General features: G+C 43.8%; 1 protein-coding gene across 7 annotated transcripts in view; it reads left to right on the plus strand.

Annotated features, from left to right (window-relative positions):
- The window catches only part of INSC (INSC spindle orientation adaptor protein), a 129937-nt gene extending 115623 nt beyond the window's left edge, over positions 1–14314 (plus strand). For all 7 annotated transcript variants that reach the window (XM_082476548.1, XM_082476551.1, XM_082476546.1 and 4 more), the window contains 4 exons: positions 1861–1927; positions 6082–6237; positions 7794–7870; positions 13857–14314. In XM_082476548.1, coding sequence (XP_082332674.1) covers positions 1861–1927; positions 6082–6237; positions 7794–7870; positions 13857–13985 — 429 coding nt within the window. In that variant the 3' untranslated portion in view covers positions 13986–14314. The remainder of the gene's footprint in view (positions 1–1860; positions 1928–6081; positions 6238–7793; positions 7871–13856) is intronic.
- Positions 14315–19249: the final 4935 nt, after the last annotated feature.

The following is a 19249-nucleotide window of genomic DNA, read 5'->3' on the forward strand; positions in this document are numbered from 1 at the left end:
TTCATTGCGGTGCTCGGGCCTCTCAATGCGGTAGCCTCTCGTTGCAGAGCACGGGCTCTATAGGCGTGCAGGTTTCAATAGCTGTGGCACACGGGGTCAGTAGTTGTGGCTCGCGGGCTCTAGAGTGCAGGCTCAGTAGTTGTGGCGCACGGGCTTAGTTGCTCCGCGGCATGTGGGATCTTCCTGGACCAGGGCTCGAACCAGTGTCCCCTGCGTTGGCAGGCAGATTCTTAACCAGTGGGCCACCAGGGAAATCCCTTGGGAAGCTTCTATTTTTTGACTGCATCTTCTACCTGTATTTTTCTTCTAACTCCTTTCACTCAGCCCGCAAACACTCACAATCCTAAAAGGGTAGGAAAAAAGAGCTTCCAAGGACTAACCCTCCTTCAGTCCTATTACCTTTCTAAAATGTAAATAGGAGTTTGTCACACCCCTCATAAAATATCTGGTGGTGCAGAGTGGCCTTCAGGATGAAGCTTTTGGTGTAAGTCCTGTCCCTTCCCTGGCCACCCACCCCATCATACTTACCCACCCAGGCCCCTTACCAGGTCCGAGCTGGAAGGGCTGACACATATGGATGCCACAGCAGCCTAAGGAGGCGTATCCCTTTCTAGCACGTGTTTAGTGGGGAACGAAGGAGATAGATATTCTATAAATGTGGCAAACTTTTCCCTTCCTATAGAGATTTGTTACATGCGTTTATTATCCAGAGTAATATGCCAATGTTGAACCAATTAAAATCTAGATAATACGCTTTGTTGGTCAACATCACATTACTACGCATTATTCAGTTTCAGAACTAAGCTGCCTGAACTGTGTCAGGAGACTGTTAACTGGCACAGCCTCCAGTTATACCATGTGACAGGCTTCGAAGAAATCTTTCAAGAGAGATAAGCCTGCACCAAGGAAAAAGTGTTATTTTATTTTATTATTTATTTTAATTACCACTTGAGAGTGCTGTCCACTTCCATGGAAGTGGGTGGATTTTCATTTTGCTAAATTTAATGTCAGGAGCAGTGTCATGGGTGGCATCTGAGTTAACAGGTGCCACGTTTCCAACATATTCCAGTGGTGTTTGGCACCCTCTACAGTTTGGGGTCTGTAGGAGGTCCCTCGCTGGCCCATCCTTAATCCAGTTTTGTGCTGTGAGTTCTCTGTGCAAACTTGACTGTGCCAGGGGGCGGGGCTGGGGTGGGCTGTTGGCTGCTCAGCCCACGAGGTTGTAACCAAGGGTCTGTGTTTACCTGATGTCAGCATCCCTTTCCTACAGGCAGAGCCCTTCAGCCATGACTGACAAGCAAGGCTTGCAGCCCACAGGCTTATAAAGTGTAGCTGAGCATGAATTCTCATCATATTCCATACAATACCTGAGGCTTAGTGGAATGCTGCCTTCAGGTTCCTAGTCATGATCTCTATCTTAACCTTAGTCTCCATTCATTTCGGGTTGAAAGTAGGTGGGGTTCAGTATCAGGGCAAGAAGCTGGGATTGGAGGGAACCCAATCCAGGGCAGGGGTTAGCCAGAAATCTGCCAGTTCTGTATGCATTTCAGGGCCTGGGGCCAAGGGACCCTGCAGAAAGATGATAAGAGGCTCCATCTTCACTCAGGTGACCCTGTTCTCTCCTGCAGTGTCCTGGGGCCCCTGGGGGCCATCTCAGAGCCACATGCTGATGAATGGGCATCAGTCACTGGGGAAACTCATCTGAGTGGCAGAAGCCCATGAGGATGGAAGAAAATACCACGGAAGGATGGGCCAGGTGGACCATAAGGAGTCACGGGCTAGGGGAAAGCTTTGTAGCCCCTGGCTCACCTGTCAGCACAGGTGTTCCCGTTTTCTTAGCTTCTCAATCCTCTTTTCCAGATTGTGACCATCTTGGCAAACATGTCTGTCCTAGAGCAGTGTGCCTCTGACATCATTCAGGAGAACGGTATGTCTTTTCAGCGGTGTGCATGTTGTACAGGTTACATGGCTCTATGGGACCTTGTGCCTTTGTGTTTGTGTGAAGGCCTATGTATTTGTACATGTGGGTCTCCACACTTGCAGGAGCACATGAACGTGTGCTTATGTGGGCAACTGGGCCAATATGTAAGTGTTTTCTTGCTTCCACGGAGCTTCAATCTAGCGGGAGGCAGACACGGAACAAAAGAAGAGAACGTCAGATGCAGAAAGTAAAGCAGGGAAGAAGATAAGGTAAACGCAAGGTAGGAGGGTGGCAGTTGCTATTTCAATTAAGGTGGTGAAGGGAAGACAGATTTCATTATGATCCAGAAGTAAAAATGTATTCCTACAAAGGATGCATTCCAACTTTAAATCGTTCTCATCATGTTGGGTTTGGCCACAGTGGAAAGCCGAAGGGTGGGGATCAGGTCAGGGCAGCTGCATCCCTTGATGCCTCACCTGAGAGCATCTTTTCCCTCTTGCTCCCCTACTCCCACCTCCCACCTTGGAGGGTGTCACCAAGGTTCAGGTGAGGTGCCCGGAAGCTGATCTAAGAAGTCTCCGCTGGAGGGCAGGTCAGCTGGCTGCCTTGCAGCTGGGAGCAAAGTGGTGAGGGCTTCCTGTGACCGAGAAATAGGAGAGCAATTAGCAACCAGTTGGAAACCAAGAGATACTAATGAGGAGGAGTGTGCTGGGAGCCTAGGCAGCTGCCTCTGAGCCTGTTAAGCCCCTTCTCCCCGGTTGCCCCACTGTTTTAACACACGTACACATTCCCCATCCCCCATTGCTCTATAACTAATTGAAAGGCATCATTTTGTGTTAATTTTATGTGATTGGGCTAATAATGAGAAACTTTGTTGAGCTGGCTGAGGCTGAGAGGCTGAAGGGGTGTCTTTTGTGGCCTGTTCCTTCAGCACCCAGAGCCTGTAGTTCAAGTGGTCAGTGGGAGTGGGTCTCCATAGGCCAATGGATTTGGAATTGGCGTATCTGGCATCTGTGGAGGATTTTATGGTTTACAAAGTACTATTGACTGGCTCATTCAGTAAAGTTATTGAGACCTACTAGGTTCTTGGCATTGTGCTGGACAGTGAGAACACAGAGATAAGTTAAGTCCTTGCCTTTGTTCTAGAGTATCTCACACAGTCTAGAAGGAGACCCCAACTGGACAAAAGTGATAACATGACAAAAGCGTGACATCTGCAGTAAAGTAATGCAGCAGAGGAAGGAGGGCATAGTGGTTGAGACTGTGAAGACTGGAAACGATTGCCTGGGCTTGAATCCTGGCTCTGTTATTTACTAGTTTTGTGACCTCCATTCTTCCATCTGCAAAATGGGAACAACAGTAATATCTACCTCACAGGGATGATGCAGGGATTAATATAAAGCATGTTAGAAGAGTGTCAGGCACAGAATGAGCTCTGTGCTATGTGTATCTGCTCTTTCAGGAAACAGTGCCCGTCTCATAGGGTTTAAATGAAGAGAGTTTGATGAAGAAACTATTTACCAAAGTGGGGCAGGATTTGAGGGACCAGCAGTGGGGGTGATTCAGCCAGGGATCACTGGAAGACAGTAGGACTCCTTGGTCTGGACAGGGCAAGCCTCGTTGTGCTTTGAAAGGAAGTCCTCCCACCAGGATGCTTGAGACTCTGACATGCTTTGTCCTGAAGCCTGGTGATTTTGTCTCTGTCCTGCCCTGAACTGTGTGTGAGTGTTGGTGGTGGGGAGCTGGATGAATGGGCCATCCTGGAAGGTCAGAAACTGTGACCACTGGTCACCCTTACACTGGGAGGCAGGCCAGGGCAGTCCAAGCTCTTATTTGTCAATCCAGTGGCATTAGCATTGCCCTTTCAGCTAGTTTTGCTTCTCCCTCAGGGGCTGGGGCTGAGCTGGAGAGAATGTTGAGGAGGGAACGTGGCTTTGGGACCTGGTCTCTAAGCTGTAACTGCCCACAACTCTCAGGCAACTTTTGTGGCACTGAGTCTGGCCAGAACTTAGGAAACACATTCTGAATTTTGTAGGCAGCCCCAATTTCATTGCATCTTATCTTTTTCTAGATAAGACTTATAAGGTATACATTTAAAGGAAACTTTGTTTTTTATACATTTGTGAGGCTTCTAACATGAATACATTCACATTCATTCATTTGATATTCATTCCCAAATATTTGAGCTAAGCACTATTCTGAATACTTTGGATACACCCATTCAGGAAATGGACAAAAATCCTTGCCCCCATGGTGCTCACCTGCTCGTATATGAGAAACTATTTTTTGTCAGACTCTAGGTACGAAGCTGGGATTTGGAAAGTGACTTCTTTATGGGAACCTTGACCTGGAGGAATTAGTAAAATGTCTTAATCTTGTGGCACTTCCTGAAGTTGTCATTTTGGTGCCCCCTGTTTATGTCCCCATAGGCCATGCCATATATACTCAGGACATTAATAGCTATGACTTTGTCTTAGGGACATTGTGGGCATAAGAAGCCAGAAGACCGTGTTCCATTCAGTGGCCAGGGAGGGGGTTTGGAGAGAAGCCCCTTGCCCCGGGATCAGAGTTTGTGGTGGCAGAGCCAATAGGGCCTAAGAAAGGCAGGGCCTGCAGCATTCCCTGGGGCTGTAGGAGGGAGAAATGGGGCACTTATACAGCTCACCAGAGAGAGAAATGGCCCCTCCCCAGGACTGAATAATCTCAGGGTCCACAACTAAGTTACTCACTGCCCCCTGAACTGGGATCTAAGAGGCTTAGAAATTGCATCTGGTTCAAGTCAGATTTGGAGAGGCACATGACTGAGGTACTGGCCAGGAAGTGACTCCTATGTGAACTTGAGAAGTCACCTCCTCTCTCCACACCTCAGGTACTCATCTGTGAAATGGGGGAGAGAGGCAGGGGTTGTGCTAGAAGAACTCTAAGGACCCTTCGGGTTCTATGGTCTAAGTTACAGGTTGCAAACTTAGATGCCTGCAGGACCCACACAGGTGATATAAATGGATGACGTGGGCTCAAAATGGACTGGATCAATCTCATTTAAAAGAGTAAGCTTATAATAAGCTTCAGCAAATTGTTGTTATGTGGAAATGTGGGCCCAGTGTTCTCAGATCAGGAAGTAATTTTTCAGATGCCAGAAATCTGGATTTTTATGGAAATCTCCCAATTTGCGTATTAGCAAAAACTTTTAAAAAAATTAAACACTGTGTAAAGCAAGAAAAAAAAGCAAAAATACACCTGTGGGCCATGTCTGGTTGAAATTCTAAGCTGGCAAGTGCCACTCTGTGCAGGAAAGAAGGGTGTGGGCTGGGGCAACTGAGGAATACCTCCCACAGAAGATGGACTTTTACTACAACCTGCAGGATGGGAACGATTTAGATGGAGAGTGAGAGGCAAAAGGACATCCCCTGCAGAAAGAATCAGATGGGCAAAGGCATGACGTGGGAGTGGATGTGGGTGTCATTTCGTAGGCCAATCAGAGGACAGATCTGGCTTCAGGGAAGGGTGGAGAGGTTCTCAGCTGACCAAATTCAAGCCTAAATGTCTCGGTCCAACTACTCCACTCTCTTCCAGTACATGATACCCCTCTAAAACATTTGATCTAGTGATTATCCAGTCTAGGTTTGGGTCACCTCCCACCAGGGGGACCCATTACCTCTGGACCTGTCTCAGATGCAACCAGCATCAGAGGTGAAGAGGTGCTGGAGGGTAACCAGATTATCTGAGTTCTGATACCAGCTCCCCAGCTACTTACTGTGTGACCCTGGGCAAGATACTTCACCTCTCTCTGGGCCTCAAAGTGAATTATTATATAGTACTTAGTTTATGAGGCTATTGGGAGGTTTTAGGGTTCGTGCATTTACTGTGTATTTAGCACAGCATCAGGGATGTAGTAAAAGCTCAGTAATAGCATTTAAAGGAAATTAAAAGGATATTCTCCAGATGTCCCTTCCAGGGGCATAGTGACTTGGTATGTGGAATCAGAGACTCCCCCAGGGCAGAAGGAGAAAAAGAGGAGGACTTGTCCAAGTTCCTCCTGTGGTTGAGAGCCCTGAGTCATCCCGACAGCCTTTGCTTGAGCCTGCAGCTCCATGCAGCTGGTCCCTAGAGGAAGTCTCCCTGCTTGGGCAGCTACCAACTGTTCATCGCTTTCCACCCAGGGGTCCAGCTTATCATGGGCCTGCTGTCTGAGAAGCCAAGGTCTGGGACCCCCGCCGAGGTGGCGGCCTGCGAGCGAGTCCAGCAGAAGGCTGCAGTGACCCTGGCCCGTCTCAGCCGAGACCCAGATGTGGCACGGGAGGCCGTGCGGCTAAGTTGTAAGTGGTGCTGGCTGTCTCAGGGGTGGAGAGGGGCGCCGGGGCTGGGAACAGTCCTGATTTCATGGTGGCGGTGGTGACGGAGGACTCAGAGCAGGGCCGACTGTGCTGGGAGATGCTGGCATGGGGGCCCAGGGTGCAGCCCCAACATAGCCTCCTTTCCCCTGGGGCTGAAGCAAGAGAGAGGAGGAGTCTAGAGAGGTTTAAGTTGGCCAGAAGAGTGACTCACTTGTAGGCTTCCTGTTAACAAGGACCCCATTCACTCATTCATTTTCTCATTCATTCATTCATTCAGTTATTTGCTTACTCATTTGTTTACTTATCCACACATTCATTCACTCATGAAGTCATCCTTTTGTTCATTCATTCATTAACTCATTCATTACTTCATTTATCCACCATTAACTCTTTCATTAATTTACTCATTAAATCACTCATTCATTCATTCAGTCAGTCACTTATTTACCCAACAAATGTTTCCAGAACACTCACTCTATGGTAGGCTCTGTTCTGAGTGCTGGGCATATAACACTGATTATACCCGCATCCTAACCACAGCGGCCTATAGCCTAACGGAGGTGGCGGATATGGAAAGAAAAATTTGCACTTGAGTATCACAGAGCGACGCTCAAAGGATGTCAATGGCACAATTGGCACACAGAGGAAGTAGCCCACACTTATCCGGGTGGTTCAGATAATGTTGGAACAAGGAGGTGACTCTTCAGCTGTGGCTCCGGGAGTTATTCGGCTGTGAGGGCTAGGAAAGCGCACCCAGGTGGAGGCAGGAGCTGGCAGTGTTGCCGACCGCCCAGGCACTTGGAGGACAAGGTGGCCTTGGGGCAGCAGAGAGGACAGCAGGAGGCGGCCTTGGGGCAGCAGAGAGTTCCGGCTCCAAAACGACCTTATGGGGGATAAATACATACAGACAGAATCCGTCTGCATACCTTTCATTACTATCTTATAACGAGTTATTCTTTTCCATTGTTTGAGTTTGAAAAAGTCAATTTGCATTGAAAAGCAAAGTCATTTATTTCACTTTCCTCTGTAAAGGCTTAGGAAATATTAGTGTACTCAATCTGTAGTCTTCTGTAATTTTAGCCACAATATATTTTCTGACTCAAATGGGCAGTTGGGGGAGTGGAGAGGTACTAGGAAGTTCCACTGATGAAGATGTAAATGTTGACTATAGCTGGTAAAACCAGAAGAAGCTGCGTGGGAAGTTCTTTCTCAGGAAGACCTGCAGTATCCTCTGCGGCTCATGCCTCCACGCTGCGGGTGAGCTCCATCCTGGCCGGTGGTCTGGCGCTCAGGGGTTTGGTTTTGATGCTCCAGCACATCCTGGCCCTGACCAGGGTCCATTCACACCTGAGGGAGCAGAAAGTCTCCCCGACAAGCTCCTCGGGGAGGTTTAGCCCTCTTCCCTGCCGACCGGCAGCCACGTCCCTCCACAGGACCCCGTGCAGAGGACTGTGTGTGAGAGATGGGAGCACCTCCGGGTCAGGCCTGGCCAGGCCCACCCCGACCTGGGCGTGAGGGTCTCCCCATGTCTCACGCAGGTATGTCCCGCCTCATTGAACTCTGTCGCTCACCCTCCGAGAGGAACAGCAGTGACGCCGTGCTGGTGGCCTGCCTGGTGAGTTCCCAGTCTTCCCCCAGCTTTCTTCCTGGGCTTTGGGGTTGCAGACCAGGGACCAGGGGAACAGGCTATGCCACGATTGGCTTGGGTAAGCCAGACAACTTATTCTGGGTTTCCGTTTTTCTCTTTAAAAGAGTAATACTTGTTTCACTTAATTCATAAGATTGTGATGAAAATTATATGAGGTCATATATGTGAAAGGCAGAGGCCTGGGGAACCCCCATTACCACACATTTAGTACCTTTGAGGTCCTGGGGGATCTAACAGCAGGTCTAGAGCGGAGGGGCCCAGCTGGCAGGATGCTGGGTGGTGGTAGAGACGCTATGGTGCTTGCACCATGTGGTAGCTGGAGTGAGATGTCTTCTGCCTGTTCCAAAGCGGACACTGTGAGGAAGCTTCCTTTCCTCCTCAGATGGAGCCCCTCTATCGGTTCTCTTCCAGCTTCGTAGCTCCCTCCTCCTTTGTGGAGTAGGACAGGACAGGACAGAGGATTATTCAGCCAGTCCCCAGGATCTTCGTCCCCCAACCAAGCTAGCACATCCTGGGAGGTCTCCACCCAACTTCTTGATGCTTGGGTCCACCATGAAAGTACCAACAGCACCAGATGGGGAACACACGACTTGTCTCTATATCCTCCCTGCTGGGCTGTGTTAAATCCTAGAGCAGAGCAGCTGGAAGCATCCAGGAGCAGGGAAGCCCGTTGTAAAAGCCCTTTAACTTCCAGAAGGGGGTGCCAGATCTTTGATTTGTCCTCAAAGACTGTGCAGGAGAAGGGATGGATCTAGAGGTCTTTCAAGCTGTTTCACAATAAAGCCCCTTCTCACCCCGTCCTTTTTTTTTTTTTTTAACTGAGCTCATCCCGTTTCTGGGAGCTCCTGACAGGCATTGTATGGTGGTAGGAGCAGCAGGCATTACAGTCAGACACACCTGTCTTACTGCATAAATGCATAAAGTAAAATATATAGAATTAAAAGGAAAACAATCATATTAAAATAATTATTAGACTATCAAAACAGGTGATATGTTAATATATATATATATATATATATATATATATATATATATATAACACTTTTAAATTAACTCATTAAATAAAAGCTAGCCTCAAGTCTTCATTAGCAATGAGCATAAATAATATTGAAGGTACCTCCAAAAACTGTAATTTACTGAACCAAACTTAGGTCTGCTTGCCCATGCACAGTAGAGCCAATCGACTGACACTGGGTTGTGGTGAAGGAAAGTGCAGCGGGTACTGCAGGTTGCCAAGTGAGGAGTCCAGGTAGATAGGGCTTAAAAGGCCCAAACTCTCCGAAGGCTTTCAGGGAAAGTTTTTTAAAGACAGGGTAAGGGAGGGGGGTTGTGTGGTGTGTGATCAGATCAGCTCATGGACATCCTTCTGATTGGTTGGTGATGAGGTAATCAGGAGTCAGCATCACCAACCTTCTGGTTCCAACAGGTCTGAGGTCTATGTGGGCAGTATACAGTTAACTTCTTCCACCTGGTGGAGGTTTCAGTATCTTTAAAAGAGTTCAAAGGACATGGCTCAGAATTTTATTTATATCCCCTGAGGAGGAACTAAAGGTCCTTGACTTTGTTTAATGGCTAAACTCTTATTAGTTTGTCTTGCTTGACTGTTTTCCTTTCTTTCTGCATTTTCTCGCTTCTCTGATTAAATGTACTCTTTGGAACTCGGGGAAGCCTAGGAGACTAAAGTTTTTCTACAGACAAGAGGCAGGTAGAGGATATGGAGGGGGACGCTGTTCCAGGAAGGCCCCATAGGGTCCTCCTCAGTTACAAAAGTGTCTGTGATTTCTATTGGTGAACAAGTAATAGGCATCACTGAGACGTCTTGATCTGTTGCTACATTCACACACAGCTGAAGGAAAGGCTGTTTCAGTAAGAGGGCAGTGAATGTAAAGATGTAATTTTTTTCATGCAAGTTCACAGACCTTAAATTTGTCTGGTCTAGTGAGTAAATGGAGATAGTTAATACCTGGCAAACATAATCATTGGCCCCAACTACCTTATCTTCACAACTTGGGCAGCCAGCAACTGCCTGACACTGAATAGGCCTGAGAAAATGTTGAGAAACTACAAAGCTCCATTCAGACACGTGGGCTTGTTGTGATTCCTTTTCCATTTCTATCATTAGTTTGAAGGAGAGCACACAGAAGGGCTTGGCCTCTATTTTCAATCACTTGAAGGACTTTCCGGTGGTCAAGGGATTACATTTCTCCTGTGGACAGGTGTTGGATGCTGAATAGAGCCCCTTCCTTCTGAATCCATCCTTCCTGTGGCTGCTGGCCTCATTTTCCTCATGACAGTTTACGATCATGACCTTTCCATGAGCAACCCTTCCCTGGTTCCCTGTTACCTATGGCCTACTGTCCACGTGCTTAGCCCTTCACAGCCTGGCTCTGACCCACCTGGGGTCTGAAGGCCGTCCACTGCCTCCAGGCCCTGTCCAGCTCAGGTCAGAGTGCCCTGAACCACCCTGACACTGTGCTTTGGTCCTTGTCCCAAGCAGATGTCCTCTCTATAGCTCTGCCAGCACCGCCTTCAAGGCTCATATCAAAATCCTCCTCCTTGAGGCTTCCTGGGAGTTCTCTGCAGCTTGGACCTGCCTGCTCAGATTTTGTTTTCCCCAGCAGGAAGCATGTTGTGTTATCCTGTGTTTTAGGTGTTATAAGGGGAGGCTCTTGGAATTCAAACACAGGCCTGCCTGATGCTGTATGTCTTGACTTTTTGCCCTGACCATCTTGTTTCCAGCCATGCTTTCTCCCCTGTGTCTTGTGGCCCTAGTCATGCTACCCTGGCTCCTGGAAGGGGATCTGTATTTCTCCCCCTCTACCCTGGAACCTTCTCATGGCTGGGTCCCTTTTCCAGCTCTTGTATCTCCATGGGACCTTGGGTTTGGTGACTGTTTCTTGCCTGGCTGAGGGACTGATGGACTTGTCTGCCCATCCTCCAGCCCGCAGTGTTGGTGGGTGTTTGTTTGTTTGTGATTTGGCTCCCAGAAGGGGCTCCATACTTGAGTGCAGCCCCCTGGCTGGTGAGATGGGGGCTGCTTGGAGCCTGGCCTGGCAGATGGAGTTGGAGGCTACCTCTCCTGCCCCTCCCCAAGCCTTCTTCCCAGTTTCAAAGACTCTATTCAGGTGAAGGGAGGACATTTCAATTACCATCTCCCACATCTGGAAAAGTGGCAGCATGGATTACCTCTTGCAAACAGAATTGATTTTTCCTTAATGAAGCGGCTGTCAGTGGGCTACGGGGCTTGTTTAATTCTTGAGTGTTTTCAGACTGGGAATGAGATGCTGGGAAGGTTGTTAACCTTCTGAGGAAAGCGGAGGCCAAGTAAAAGGCTTCAGAAGGGTGAAGGATCCTTTGAGCTCCTGGATGCTGAGGAGGGGGTGCTCTGAGACCATTTGGGTTCATGACGAACCCTGCACACTTTCTGAGGACCCTGGGGAGAGGACGGTATCTATTTGCCTTCGTGGTTTTTTGGGTCTGTTTCTAGTTCTCTCTCTCTTGTGTTTTGCTTTTGCTTTTCTCTCTGTCTAGAGATTGCCTCCTCCCTTAGGGATGTTTCTCTCTCCTTCTTTCCCCTCCCCCCCCATTCTTTTTATCCCCTTAGTCCTCTCCCCCATCTCTACTACCTCTTCACCTCCTCCAATCTCTCTCCTATTATCCTCCCACCCCCAGGGTGTGCTCTCTTTTTCTCTGATACCATCTCTTTCTCTCTTGATCTCCCTGTTATGCTTGGTCTCTTTTCTTTCCCAAGTTCATCTCTCTCTTTTTTTTAAAATTAATTAATTTATTTATTTTTGGCTGCGTTTGGTCTTCGTTGCTGTGCATGGGCTTTCTCTAGTTGCAGCGAGCGGGGGCTACTCTTCGTTTTGGTGAATGGGCTTCTTAGTGCGGTGGTTTCTCTTGTTGCAAAGCACAGGCTCTAGGCACATGGGCTTCAATAGTTGTGGCATGCGGGCTCAGTAGTTGTGGCTTGTGGGCTCTAGAGTGCAGGCTCAGTAGTTGTGGCACATGGGCTTAGTTGCTCCGCGGCATGTGGGATCTTCCCAGACCAGGGCTCGAACCTGTGTCCCCTGCATTAGCAGGCGGATTCTTAACCACTGCGCCACCAGGGAAGCCCTCTCTCTTTTAGTAGTTCCTTCTTGTTCTGTTTTTCTGATGCTGTCTCTTTTTTTCTGTCTCTCTGTTATTTTCTTCTTCTACATTTTCTCTTTTCATGAGTTTATTTTCTATTTCTTTGTCTCTCTTTTTTCTTCCCTCTCTTTTGCTTTATTTTTATGCTTGATGATGTAAAATACATCGATGGTTTTATATTCTCATATCTGTGGAAGATCCCTGGTTCCATTTTTACTGTAACAACTCAAAGGCAGTAAGGTTATTTCTCCCAGTTGGAGCCCAGAGGAATCAGAAAGTGCAATGGAGTTCAGCCTTTTAGCCCTTGGGGAAATCATACCCCAGGAGAGGCAGGACACACTAGTTAGAGACAGTCTCCTGGAGTCTCCTTCCTGCCACCAGTGTCTAAGACCCTGCTCATGTGAACAGAGATGCATATCCCTTCTCCTTGAACCAGCTTGGACATGGCAGTGTCTGTTAGTCCAACAGACAACTTAAGCCATCCTCTCTTTTCACCAACTTGGCGATTTCTCAGCAATAGATTACTTCTCATGTCTAGGTAATGAGTTATATGTTTGCTTTGTACTCAGTATAACCTAGTGTCCTGGGCTTGCAGCATCCTGTCTCTGTGTGTGTAGGTATGAGGGCCCTGGAGTTGGGCTGCTGTGTGATCTTGGGAAGGCCACTTTCACTCTCTGAGTTTGTCTCTTTATTTCTAAATTGGAGATCATGATACTTACCTTGCTGTATCCTGTGGGGATTAAATGAGATACTATGTAGACACTCAGAGTTGGCATTCCTCCTTCTTTGCTTCTTCTGTCACTCAAGATAGTCCCCTCTCTCCTTGTTTACCAAGGAAAGGGCATCCTTAAGCTCCCACCTTGTTCCTTGCTCTGTTCAGGCTTGAGAAGATGGAAGGAATTAATATTCATTGCGCACTTAGTATGCATGGCCTCAGCTAACTGGCAAAGAGGTCTAGGTAGTACACAGCTCACGTTTACAGTTTCAGGTTACTCTAGCAGTAGAACTCAACATTTGTTCGGTTTCTTTTTCAGCATACCTTTGTGGATACAGAGAAAAATAAAACAGTCTCTATCCTTGAGGAGCTTAGAGTCTGGTGTGGGAATAAACACCTAAAAAACAGTTGGGGAGGGGTTTCACGTCATGGGAAAGATCTGAGCAAGGGCACATGGATGTAAAACAAGATGGTGTACTCAGGGAAGAGTGCAACACTCAGTGTATGGGGACCTGGGCAGTAGTTTCATTCTGCCTGCACTTCTCTTTCCTGTTCATCCCCATCTTGCTGGTAGAAATTCCATTTCCTTCAACTTTATGACCCTCCTTCTTCTCTCTCTCTCCCCTCCTTCCCATCCCAAAATGCTTTGCTCAGAACCTTGCTGAATTTATGGATAAATGAATAGCCCTTGCTGTTCTAAGGTTCCTATAGAGACCTGGAAGTGAGAATATAATTCCACTGATGCTTCTGGCAGTTCCAGTTTCTAAGATAAATCTTGAACTTAAATATGTCACTAAATTGACCAAATCCTTAAAGTGACAGATCTTCAAAACAATCAATTTCCTAAGATGACTGAAAAACCAAGATGGCAAGACTATTAAGATCATGAAAACTTTCAGATGACATCCCCTTTAGTGATCAAGGTACCATTGAAATCAGGTGACTATGTAATAAGGTTGCTATGGTGACCAAGTGACAAAAAGGACCATATCACTAAGGTGTCAAGGTGATGATCAGCTGAAATTGGCTGGTAAATGAGCCACTTACTGAAATGCATCTCTCAGGGAAGGTGAAGGCCCAGTCTGATCTCTTCTGTTTTCTCCTCAGGCTGCTCTGCGTAGATTGGCCGGGGTCTGTCCTGAAGGCCTCCAGGACTCTGACTTCCAGCAGCTGGTCCAGCCCCGGCTTGTGGACTCTTTCTTACTCTGCAGCAACATGGAGGAGAGTTTTGTGTAGCAAGTATGGGAGACGAAAGGCATTCGGCCTCATTCTCAAGCCCCCTCTGAGTACACACCTGTGAACACACCTGACCACACACCAGCCCCCTCACCTCCTTATTTATACTTAATTTATTTTTTATGTGAAATTAACAGAGGGCTAAACATTATAGCAACATCATCAGGCAGTTTGTGGTCCTTGGGAGTCTTTTTTGTTTTTATTTTTTGACTTCTGTGACTTTTCAGTTGCAGATGTTGAAATGCATAATGGCTAATATGACAGATTGTCATGGGTGATTTCACTTCCTTTTGCTTTCTCTACTCTCACTATATAACCTTGCCTCATTTTTTTTAAAAAAAATCTGATAACAAGAGTATTTTAGCTGCCCAGCAGTTTTTCTTTTTTTCAAAGTTGGAATTGCTCTTTCTAAAAGATTTTAAATGCATTTCATAGTTGGACAGAATATACTGGAAGTTCTAGTTTTATTCTTTAATAAATGAAATCACATGAAATGTGTCTTGAATTTTCTGATTAAATTATGTCTTAGGCTAACTTCTTGCTTCCCAAGGTTTCATGCCACAAAAACTTTCTCAACTATTAAAACTGCATAGAAAGTATATTGTTTTCATAGCTGCATAAATGGGTTGATTTCTGAGTGATTTAGTGAGAAATCAAAAGGTTTCCAAAGTCCCAGGAACTCAGTTTCCCTTGGCTTGCTCTTCTTTAACCTCATGGTAAACAGTATCCTCAGATGAGGTTTTACTGAAAAATACCTCTTCAAAAGTATACTTGAAAGTAGTGGTGTGCTGGAGTTGGCTTATACCAGCTCACAAGGGACAGTTGTAAGGAATTCCTCCCAACTTCCACATTCAGTGAGCTCATTTGGTACCTTGTAACTGGAAATACTGAGGGTATTTATACCACATAAATTGGAAGATGCTACAAATCAGAGGTTTTGTGTTTTTTTTTTTTTCCACAGAGCTGGTTTACCAATATCGTTGTTTGAAAGTATCACAAAAATCTATGAATATTTCTGAAAGATTTATTACTATTGTGATATGATTTTATGCAATTCAAGAAAGTTTTGAAATCCATTACATCAAGAGGCTAAAAGAATTACACAATCATATCAATATATGCAGAAAAAGCACTTGATAAAATACAATATCCTTTCATGATTTAAAAAATAACTTTCAGTAAACTAGGAATAAAGGGAAATTTCCTCAACTTGATCAAGATTATCTACAAAAATCCTACAGCAAACATCATCTATGAAGCTAAGAAACTCAAAGCTTTCACAAAAGATCAGTTACAAGGCAAGGATATTGTCTCTCATCACTCCTTTTCAACATCATACTGGACATTCTAGCTAATGCAATAAGATAAGGAAAAAAAGCAAGTAGGTATGGTGATGGGTTAGCATACTTGAAAAACAGGATAACCACAAATCAAAAATATATAATAGACTCACAAGAAAACAAAAAGAAGAAAACACAAGCATAATACAAAAGAAAACCATCAACGACAAAAGAAAAACCAAAAAGAAAAAAAAAAGAAACAAAGAAGAAATACAAAATCAACTGGAAAACAGGGTTTAAAGTGGCAATAAATATATATCAATAACTGTCTGAAATCTCAATGGACTAAATGCTCCAATCAAAAGACAGAGTGGTAGATATGATAAAAAAAACAAAACAAAAACCAAGAGCCTACAATATACTGCCTATAAGAGACCCACTTTAGGGCAAAGGACACATATGGATCAAAAGTGAGGGGATGGAAAACACTTCATGCAAACAGAAATGACAAGAAAGTGGGGTAGCAACATTCAGATAAAATAGATTTTAAAACAAAGACCATAAAGAAAGATAAAGAAGGACAGTATATAATGATAAAAGGATCAATACAAGAAGAGGATATTATACTTGCTAACATACATACATCCAATATAGGAGCACTTAAATACATAAAAGAAATATTGTCAGACATAAAGGGAGAAATTGATGGGAATACAATAATAGTAGGAGACTTTAACAGACCACTCATATCAATGGAAAGATTTTAGAGACAGAAAATAAATAAGTCAACAGAGATCCTAAGTGATATAATAGAACAGTAAGACTTAACTGATATATTCAGGACATAGTATCCAAAAAACCAGAATACACATTCCTTTTGAGTGCACATGGAACATGCTCTAGGACCACAAACTAGGGCACAAAACAAACCTCAACAAAGTTAAGAGTATAGAAATTATTTCAAACATCTTTTCTGACCACAAAGGCATGAAACTAGAAATCAACCACAGGAAAAGAAACAAGAAAAAAGGATTACCTGGAGACTAAACCACATCCTACTAAAAAAACCAATGGGTCAATGATGAAATCAAAGAGGAAATTTAAAAATACCTTGAGACAAATGACAATTAAAACACAACCATACAAAATCTATGGGATGAAGCAAAAGCAGCTCTTAAGGGGAGTTCATAGTGATACAGGCCTTCCTCAAAAATCAAGGAAAAATCTCAAATAAACAACCTAACTACCACCTAAAAGAAGTATAAAAAGAACAAACAAAACTTAAAGTCAGCAGAAGGGAGGAAATAATAAAGATCAGAAAGGAAATAAATAAAGATTAAAAATAGAAAAAAATCAATAAAACCAAGAGCTGGTTCTTTGAAAAGGTAAACAAAATGGACAAACCTCTGGCCAGTCTCACTAAGAAGAAAAGAGAGAAAACCCAAATAAAATAAGAAATGAAAAAGGAGAAATATCAACTGATACCACAGAGATACAAAAAAACCATAAGAGAATACTATGAACAATTATATGCCCACAAATTTGACAACCTAGAAGAAATGGACAACATTCTAGAAACATACAGCCCACCAAAATTGAATCAAGAAGAAATAGATAATTTAAACAGACCAATCACTAGAAGTGAAATAGAAACTGTAATTTAAAAAAAAAAAAATCCCTGCAAACAAAAGTCCAGGACCAGATGGTTTCACTGGGGAATTCTACCAGATATAATATACAAAGAAGAACTTACACCAATCCTTTTCAGACTCTTCCAAAAGATTGAAGAGGAGGGAACACTACCAAAGACATTCTATGAAGCCATCACTCTGATACCAAAACCAGATAAAGACGCTATCAAAAAAGAAAATTACAAGACAATATCTTTGATGAATATAGATGCAAAGTTTCTCAACAAACTATCAGCAAACTAAATCCAACAACACATAAAAAAAGATCATACACCATGATGAAGTTAGATTCATCCCAGGGTCACAAGGATGGTTGAACATATGCAAATCAATCAATGTGATACACCACATCAACAAAAGAAAAGACAAAAAACACATGATCATCTCAATAGCTGCAGAAGAAAGCATTTGATAAAATTCAACATCCTTTGATAAAAACTGATAAAAACTCTTACCAAAGTGGGTATAGAGGGAACATATCTCAACATAATAAAGGCTATTTATGACAAACCTACAGTCAACATAACACTCAACGGTGAAAAGCTGAAAACCTTCCCACTAAAATCAGGGACAAGACAAGGATGCTCACTCTCACCACTTCTATTTAACATAGTATTGGAAGTCTTAATCACAGCAATCAGACAAGAAAAAGAAATAAAAGGTATCTAAATTGGAAAGGAAGAGGTAAAATTGTCATCATATGCAGATTACATGATACTATATATAGTAAACCCTAAAGATGCCACATAAAACCTATTAGAATTGATAAATGAATTCAGCAAGGTAGCAGGACACAAGATTAACATACAGAAAACATTTGCATTTCTTTACATCAACAATAAAATATCAAAAAGGGAAAGTAAAATAGCAATCCCTTTTAAAATCATATCAAAAAATAAAATAAAATACTTAGGAATAAACCTGACCAAGGAGGTGAAAGACTTATATGCTGAGAACTATAAAACACTGATAAAAGAAACTGAGGATAATTCAAAGAAATGGAAAGATATTCCATGCTCTTAGATTGGAAAAATTAATATTGTTAAAATGGCCATACTACCTAAAGCAATCTACAGATTTAATGTGATCCTTATCAAATTACCCATGACATTTTTTCACAGAACTAGAACAAAAAATCCTAACATTTATATGGAACCATAAATGACCCAGAATTGCCAAAGCAATCCTAAGGAAAAAGAAAAAAGCTGGAGGCATAACCCTCCAGACTTCAGACAATACTACAAAGCCATGGTAATCAAAAGAGTGTTGTACTGGCACAAAAACAGGCATATAGGTCAATGGAGCAGAAAAGAGAGCCCAGAAATAAACCCACACACCTGCAATCAGTTAATCTTTGACAAAGGTGGCAAGAATATACAATGGAGGAAAGAGACAGTCACTTCAGCAAGTAGTGCTGGGCAAGTTAGACTGCTGCATGAAAATCAATGAAGTTAGAATACACCCTCACACCATACACAAAAATAAGCTCAAAATGGCTTAAATACAATATAAGACATGACACCACAAAACTCCTAGAAGGGGACATAGGCAAAATATTCTCCAACATAAATTGTACCAATGCTTTCTTTTTTTATTATTTTATTTTTTTGAATTTTATTTTTTTTTTATACAGCAGGTTCTTATTAGTTATCTATTTTATACATATTAGTATATATATGTCAATACCAACCTCCCAATTCATCGCCCCCACCCCACTTCCCCCCTTGGTGTCCATACGTTTGTTTTCTACATCTGTGTCTATTTCTGCCTTGCAAACCAGTTCATCTGTACCATTTTTCTAGATTCCACATATATGCATTAATATATGATATTTGATTTTCTCTTTCTGACTTACTTCACTCTGCATGACAGTCTCTAGATCCATCCACGTCCCTACAAATGACCCAATTTCGTTCATTCCATTGTATATATGTACCACATCTTCTTTATCCATTCATCTGTTCATGGGCATTTAGGTTGCTTCCATGACCTGGCTATTGTAAATAGTGCTGCAATGAACATTGGGGTGCATATGTATTTTTGAATTATGGTTTTCTCTGGGTATATGCCCAGTAGTGGGATTGCTGGGTCATATGGTAGTTCTATTTTTAGTTTTTTAAGGAACCTCCATGCTGTTCTCCATAGTGGTTGTATCAATTTACATTCCCACCAAGAGTGCAAGAGGGTTCCCTTTTCTCCACACCCTCTCCAGCATTTGTTGTTTGTAGATTTTCTGATGATGCCCATTCTAACCAGTGTGAGGTGATACCTCATTGTAGTTTTGATTTGCATT

Source organism: Balaenoptera physalus (genome assembly GCF_965194825.1).
Source record: "Balaenoptera physalus genome assembly, chromosome: 10".
Taxonomy (NCBI): domain Eukaryota; kingdom Metazoa; phylum Chordata; class Mammalia; order Artiodactyla; family Balaenopteridae; genus Balaenoptera; species Balaenoptera physalus.